The sequence below is a fragment of the Hyla sarda genome, chromosome 4, assembly GCF_029499605.1.
Source record: "Hyla sarda isolate aHylSar1 chromosome 4, aHylSar1.hap1, whole genome shotgun sequence".
NCBI classification, from domain to species: domain Eukaryota; kingdom Metazoa; phylum Chordata; class Amphibia; order Anura; family Hylidae; genus Hyla; species Hyla sarda.
In genome coordinates, this window is record NC_079192.1 from 2,715,963 (window position 1) to 2,722,972 (window position 7,010).

Genomic DNA, 7,010 nt, shown 5'->3' on the forward strand with positions numbered 1-7,010 from the left:
GTAGTGGCTTAGAACCGGTCCACTAGCACGGTCCACGCCAATCCCTCTCTGGCACAGAGGATCCACCTCCTGCCAGCCGGCATCGTGACAGTATCCCTCTCTTCACATCCCTCACTGCCAGATCCACACTCGCTTGTGGCACAGTCCGGAAGAATCAAAGAGGCCTTCCTTCCTATTCCCTGCAGACTCCTATCCCCCGGGGTGAGTCCTGTGCTTTTCCCCAAGAAAACCTGTTGCTGGTCTGGTATAAGAACAAGAGGGATGTCCTTATGCTGTCCACAATGGGAATGGCAGCTCACCTGTCCCTGTGTGAAGTACCGCGGGACCGTTCCTCAAGCCCGATTGTATTCTGGACTACAATCGGTATATAGGGGGAGTTGATCTTTCTGATCAAGCCCTCAAGCCATATAATGCCATGCGGAAAACACAGACATGGTGCAAAAAAGTTGCAGTCTACATGGTAGATGTTGGCATGTATAACTCTTTTGTACTGTCCCAGCACGCTGACAACACAGGGACATTCCTGGAGTTCCAAGAGGAAGTTCTAAAGGCCCTCATCTTTGGTGACCGCAAAGGAGTGGGTCAGAGCACCTCTGGAACTGTGGGCCCCCGGATCGTCCCAGGCCAACACTTTCCAGGTTAGGTCTTCTACACTGGAAAGAAGGGACGATCCCAGAAAAAATGCAGAGTGTGTCGCAAGAGGGGGATTCGGAAGGACACCACCACTCAATTCGACACTTGCCCTGATCATCCAGGCCCCTGCATGAAGGATTGCTTTAGGGAGTATCACACTTCCATGGAGCACTAAATTTTAATCCTTTTCCCTAATTTTAATTCCCCAGAATTCAACTCCAATGTACCAGTCCAGAGTACATTGTCTTCCAAATTTTAAAACCAAACACCCCCCACATCAAAAGAAAACCCAAAAACCTATTTCCCAATACCCCTGATAATATATTTTTTTCCCCAAAAAAATGGGTCACGGGACACAGATTCAACAGCATTTGGGGTTTGCAGTTGCCTCAAATGTGCAGTGCTCTCTCTCCACCTGAGCGGGGTGTGCATTTTGAGGTAACAGAATAGGGATGGACACACACACATCACATTCCCAGAATAATGATTCAGAGCATAGGGTTTTGGTCGGGCATCATCTTTACTTTTGGCTGTACTGTGGGTCATCATTCTGGGAAAATAGTTGGCATATCAGCACTAAAATCACAATTTTCATTTTCCCCAAACTACATTTCATCCATTCCAGGAAAATACATTTAGGGAACACATGTGTGTTCCAAATCTCCACTTAACCCCTATACACCTTCCCTAGGGGGTGTACTGTTTGTAATATTCTCACATGTAGGTGTTCCTTTCTTGTATTTTCCTCTGAATGTATGTAACTGTCAGGTCTGTAAGAAACATCAGCCTCAAATGCGAAGAGTTCTCGCTCATGAGCTCTGTCGGATTTCCAGGCGACAATTCGGAGTCACATGTTAGTTGTTCCCAGAAAGATGAAGATTTTGTATTCTACTCTGAGTGTATGTAACCGTCAGCTACTGATATGCCATAGGCCTCAAATGCAAATAGACCTCTATGACTTCTGAGCCTTGTTGTGCGCCCACCCAGCACGTTACCCTATATATGTGGATGTGTTTCCATAGTCAGGAGAAAAAGCCCTCCAAAATGTGTAACCCAATTTCTCCCATTACCCCTTGTGAAAATGTAAAAAATTGGGTAACCCCAGCATTTTAGTGTAAAAAAAAATCTAATTTTTCAATTTATGGCCCAGTGTTCAAAAAACCTGTGAGGTGTAAATACTCACTGTACCACTTGTTACCTTCCTTGCAAGGTTTAGTTTCAAAATTGTGGTCACTTGCATTTTTTTAAATTTTTTTTTTAGATTTTATGTCAGAACCTCAACCTTTGCAGTGGAAAGCACCACTTTAGGCCTCAAATTTCATCGGTGCTGTCTCACTTCTAAGCCCTGTTTTGCACCCGCATAGTTTTCTTCCACCTTATATGGGGTATTTCCTAAATTTCGAGAAATTGGGCTTCAAATTGTGTGGAGACTTTTTTCTCTTACTACTTGTGAAACTAAAAAAATGTTGGTTAATACCAGCGATTCAGTGTTAAAAATAAATTCTTTCACTTTTACTGCAAACTTTTCAAAAAACATGTGAGGTGTAAGTACTCGCTATAACCCTTGTTACGTTTCTTGAGGGGTGTAGTTTCTAAAATGGTGTCACATGTGTGGGATTACTGCTGTTCTTGCACAATGGGGGATTTGTAAACGTACATGGCCCCCGACTTCAATTCCAACAAACTTTTCACTCCAAAAGCCCAATGGCGCTTCTTCTATTCTGAGCATTGCAATGTGCCCGCAGAGCACTTTACATTTATTTTCTTTCTCAGGCGAAATTGCACTACAAATTTTGGGGGCCTTTTGCCCTATTACCCCATGTGAAAATGAAACATTTGGGGTAACACTATCAATATAGTGTGAAAAATAAAATGTTTCCATTTTACTTTTTACTCACTGTAACCCTTGTTACGTTCCTGAAGGGGTTGTGTTTCCAAAATGGTGTCACATGTGGGGGGGTTCTGATGTTCTGGCTCCCTGGGAGGTTTGTAAATGCACATGTCCCCGACTTCAATTTCAGCAAAGTTCTCTCTCCAAAAGTTTAATGGTGCTCCTTCTGCTCTGAGACCTGAAGTGTGCCAGCAGAGCACTAAACGTCCACATGTGGGGCGTTTTTTTAATTGGGAGAAATTGGGCTTCAAATTTTGGGGTCCATTTTCTCCTATTACCCATTGTAAAAAATTAAAATTTGGGGTAACACCATCATTGTAGGGTTAAAAATCAAATTTTTCATTTTCATGTTCAATTTCAACGCAAAGTCATCAAACACCTGAGAGGTGTTAAGGCTCAATATACCCCTTCTTACGTTCCTTGATGTGTATAGTTTCCAAAATAGTATGCCATGTGGGGGAGTTATTTGCTGTTCTGGCACCATGGGGGCTTCCTAAATGCAACATGGCCCCCAAAAACCACGACAGCAAAAATTTTCAAAAATCCCACAGTTGCTTTTTCCCTCTTGAGCCATATTGTGAGCCCGCAGAGCACTTTATGCCAACAGGTGAGGTATGTCCATACTCAACAGAAATTGGGCTACAAATTTTGGGTGGCTTTTTCTTCTTATACAACTTTAAAAAAAGGGGGGCTACAAGAACAGGTTAGTGAAAAAAACTGCAGATTTAGATTTTCTCCACCACATTGCTGCTATTCTTGTGGAACATCTAAAGAGTTAACAAACTTTCTGAATATCATTCTGAATACTTTGAGGGTTTAGTTTCTATAATGGGGTCATTTTGGGGTATTTCTCACAGAAAGGACCCTCAAATCCACTTCAAACTTAACTGGTCCCTGAAAAATTCAGATTTTGAAATTTTCATTAAAATTTGGAAAATTGCTGCTATACTTTGAAGCCCTCTAATGTCTTCAAAAAGTAAAAACATGTCAACTATATGATGCCAACATAAAGTAGACGTATTGTATTGTATTGTATTCAGCGGGTGCTGAAGAGTGACATCAGGAGAACCACTTGTCAGTGCTTGCAGCTGCCGCCTCCCACAGCATCTCAGTGAGTGCAACACAGAGGACGTCAGGAGACCATCAATCCCGCTGAAAGCCCCTGCACCTGGGCCTGCTTGTCAGGTAAGAAGAACAACAGAGGGAGGAGGGAAGGAGAAAAGTGATGTTGCACAAGGAATGAGGGGGAATGATAAGGCTAGGGGGAATAAAGGGGGGTAAAATGAGTGGTAAGAGGGAGTGATGAATGTGCACAGGTGGTAATAAAGGGGACTGAAATAGCAGAGAAGGATCAAGGTGAAATGATTTGGCTCAGGCAGTAATAAAGAGGGAGATGATTTGACATGGTGGGGTAGGAGGTGTGAATGACAAATAGAAGGAGGAGACCCCTGTTTAAACAGCGGTCTTCTGTTTCTGTGCTGGGGCTGCTGCAGGGAGGGTGCAGTGGGAGCCAGGCCCCCTGGGAGACTGAGGCCCTTACTGAGGCATTGACTGTACCACCCTGATCGCGGCCCTGTGTACAAGTTAGGGCATAATTGTCCCCTGTTGGGAGTGTTTTGTCCCCTAGGTGGGCTGTTTTGTCTCTACTGGGTGTGTCCGCATCCACTATTGTGAATGTCCTCTATTAGGAGGGTGCAAATACATTAAGTCTTACAGGTCTGCTGGGGAATAAAAAACTGTTCTCTACTGGGAAGTGTCCGCTATTGGAAGGTGTCCACTATGGGAAATTTTACTGTATCTGAAATGAGAAGGAAAAAAAAAAATGGTTAGTGCATTTTGGGTGCTCTCCCCAGGGAAGAGCCCCCATAAAGCTGTTTGTTACCAAACTGGGAGCCTCCGGTTGTTGCTAAACTAAAACTCCCCATAATTTCCAGACAGACTTTGGTCTTTCTGTTTGGAAACACACTGCCAGAAAGAGCCAGTTTACATTACACATTTTAAAATGCCTTTTAAAACAAACAGGAATCCTAAAAAGGCATAAAGTAAACAGAACCACACTAACCACTCTTGTTTCTGGCTTCCAATCTCCCTGTGTAGCTCTGCCTGTAATGATGTAATCACTAGAGAGGTTACACAGAAAGAGAGTTGTAAGTGATCTTCTACTTACTGTATACATTATACATCCAGCTATATAGTGTATACCCCCAAGGAGTTAACTAGTTACTCAGCAGTGCTGGTTAACTCTTTCCTTCGCTGTGCCAGAGCATAGCCCAGCAAGAGATTACAGTAAAACAGCGATCTTTACAGATTGCTGCTTTACCTGCATTACCAGGTGGTGAAAGGAGTCAAAACCTGGTTCACACAACACTAGTCACAAGCCCAAACAATGACAAGATATTTGACATTTTATGCCATGAGTGGCAATGTGATAGTCTAGTGGAGAGCACGCCAAGACACATTGAAGCTGGAGTTAAAAATCTGCATTGGTCAACCAAATATTTATTTCTGACTATTCTTAAGGTAAAACATTAATATTTTTTAATGAAAAATGCATTTCTTTAATTTTGAATGGTCTGTTAAATTTTCCCAGAACTGTAAATTGCTGTGTATTACGTATCTCCAGTTCACAACCAACTTACTAGAATGTTATTTGACAGAAAAGGCATAATGACCAATAAATTAACTTGTTTGACATATGGAGGGGATTTTGCTCTTGAGCTTTTTAAAGGCCTGTTTAACCTCTCTATTACTCAGACTGTAGATCATAGGATTGAGAAGTGGAGTAACTACAGTGTAGAACATGGAGATGATCTTCTTTACATTTCTCTTATTTGGAAATAAATAGATGCAGATAATGGATCCATAATATAAGGAGACCACGGCCAGGTGAGAGCTACAGGTGGAGAAGGTCTTCTGCCTCCCGGTTGTAGATGGGATCTTCAATATGGTGAAAATTATAGAACTATATGAGACCGTAATCACCATAAATGGACACATTGCAAATGACGCAGCCAAGATCATGTCTTCTAATTTCACATAAAAAGTATCTGAGCAGGAAAGTTCAAGAATGGGATCTAAATCACAGAAGAAATGGTCAATGATGTTTGGTCCACAGAACTGCAGTTGACTCATTGTTACTGTTAGAGTCAATGAAACAGTCAACATCATCACCCAACACAAGAGAACGGCTTTTAGACAAAATGTAAGGTCCATAACGGAGGAGTAATGTAGAGGGTTACAGATGGCCTGATACCGGTCATAGGACATCACCGTCAGGAAAAGACTTTCTAATGTTTCAGAGACTGAAAAATAATAAAATTGTATCAAACAGTCGATAAAGGACAGAGAACGACCTTCATACAACACAACATGGAGCATGTTGGGTACTATAGTGGTGGAGAGAAGGATATCTGAGAAGGAGAGCTGTGTGAGGAAGAAGTACATGGGGGAGTGGAGGGATCGGCTGTAGGACACCACCACAATGATCAGGAGGTTCCCACAGATGGTCACACAGAAGATCAGCAGAAGTAGGAGATAGAAAGAAATCTTAAAACTGTGTAAATTCTGAAATCCTAAGAGTAGAATCTTGGTCACCGTATTAGAATTGTTGTTCTGCATATTCAGAGAACGTCTTTTCATGCAAAATTTAAGTAAAGTTATATTTAACAAAATTCTGTGATTAATCCTCACAGTGTAATGGGATTCCTCCTTTATATTACATTAGAGGGGATCGGCTGTGATCGGGTCATGTAGATGATGAAGGTCAGTTTCCCAGGACTCTTATTGTTGGATTTTATTGTGAGACCAACGTGTCTACAGATAAATACAAAAAAATGGAAGATAAATTTTTAATAATGAATATCTGTGATTTAACAGAATGTTCCAAATTGTATTTTCTTTTATTTGTCAGAATGTTCTCAGCCTGGGGGGAAACATAAAAAAAAAACATATACTTACCTTCCACTCCCTGTCACTCGCCCAGACCCAGTCATATTGCTCTGTATTATTTCTGTTAGGGGTTGTCATGTGTATTGTATAACACAAGAAGCTCTATGCAACAGGACTGACTTTGTGTGAGCTGTGGGTAAAGCAAAAAAGAAAGTCAGTTTAGGGTTTTCCTCCAGAACTCACTAAATAATCTACAAAAAGCTATTCGTAATATTATTCATAAAATTTTACTTGTGTAAAAAGAAAATTTAATACGAAGTGGCAAAAAATTATATAACAAAAAAAGTAATAAAATATAAAATTATATTATTAACAAATAATGAGAAGCCTATTAAGGAAATCACAGATTTCATAACATCATATACTGCATAATTTCTATTTAAATGTTATTTCATAGTAACTGATTTGATTATACACTGCTCAAAAAGATAATGGGAACACTAAAACAACACAATGTAACTCCAAGTCACTGACATTTGTGTGAAATCCCACTGTCCACTCAGGAAGAACACTGATTGACAATCAATCTCACATGGAA

The 7,010-nt window shown here is 41.1% G+C and overlaps 1 protein-coding gene across 1 annotated transcript; it reads right to left on the minus strand.

Annotated features, from left to right (window-relative positions):
• Nucleotides 1-5,203: 5,203 nt before the first annotated feature.
• LOC130366675 (olfactory receptor 11L1-like) lies at nt 5,204-6,142 on the minus strand. The gene has a single exon (XM_056568996.1). It carries the CDS (start codon nt 6,140-6,142, stop codon nt 5,204-5,206), a length of 939 nt encoding a protein of 312 aa, XP_056424971.1.
• Nucleotides 6,143-7,010: the final 868 nt, after the last annotated feature.

Excerpts from the sequence above, each read along its gene's own strand:
- LOC130366675 (XM_056568996.1), bottom strand. The coding sequence starts at position 6,142 with ATGCAGAACAACAATTCTAATACGGTGACCAAGATTCTACTCTTAGGA.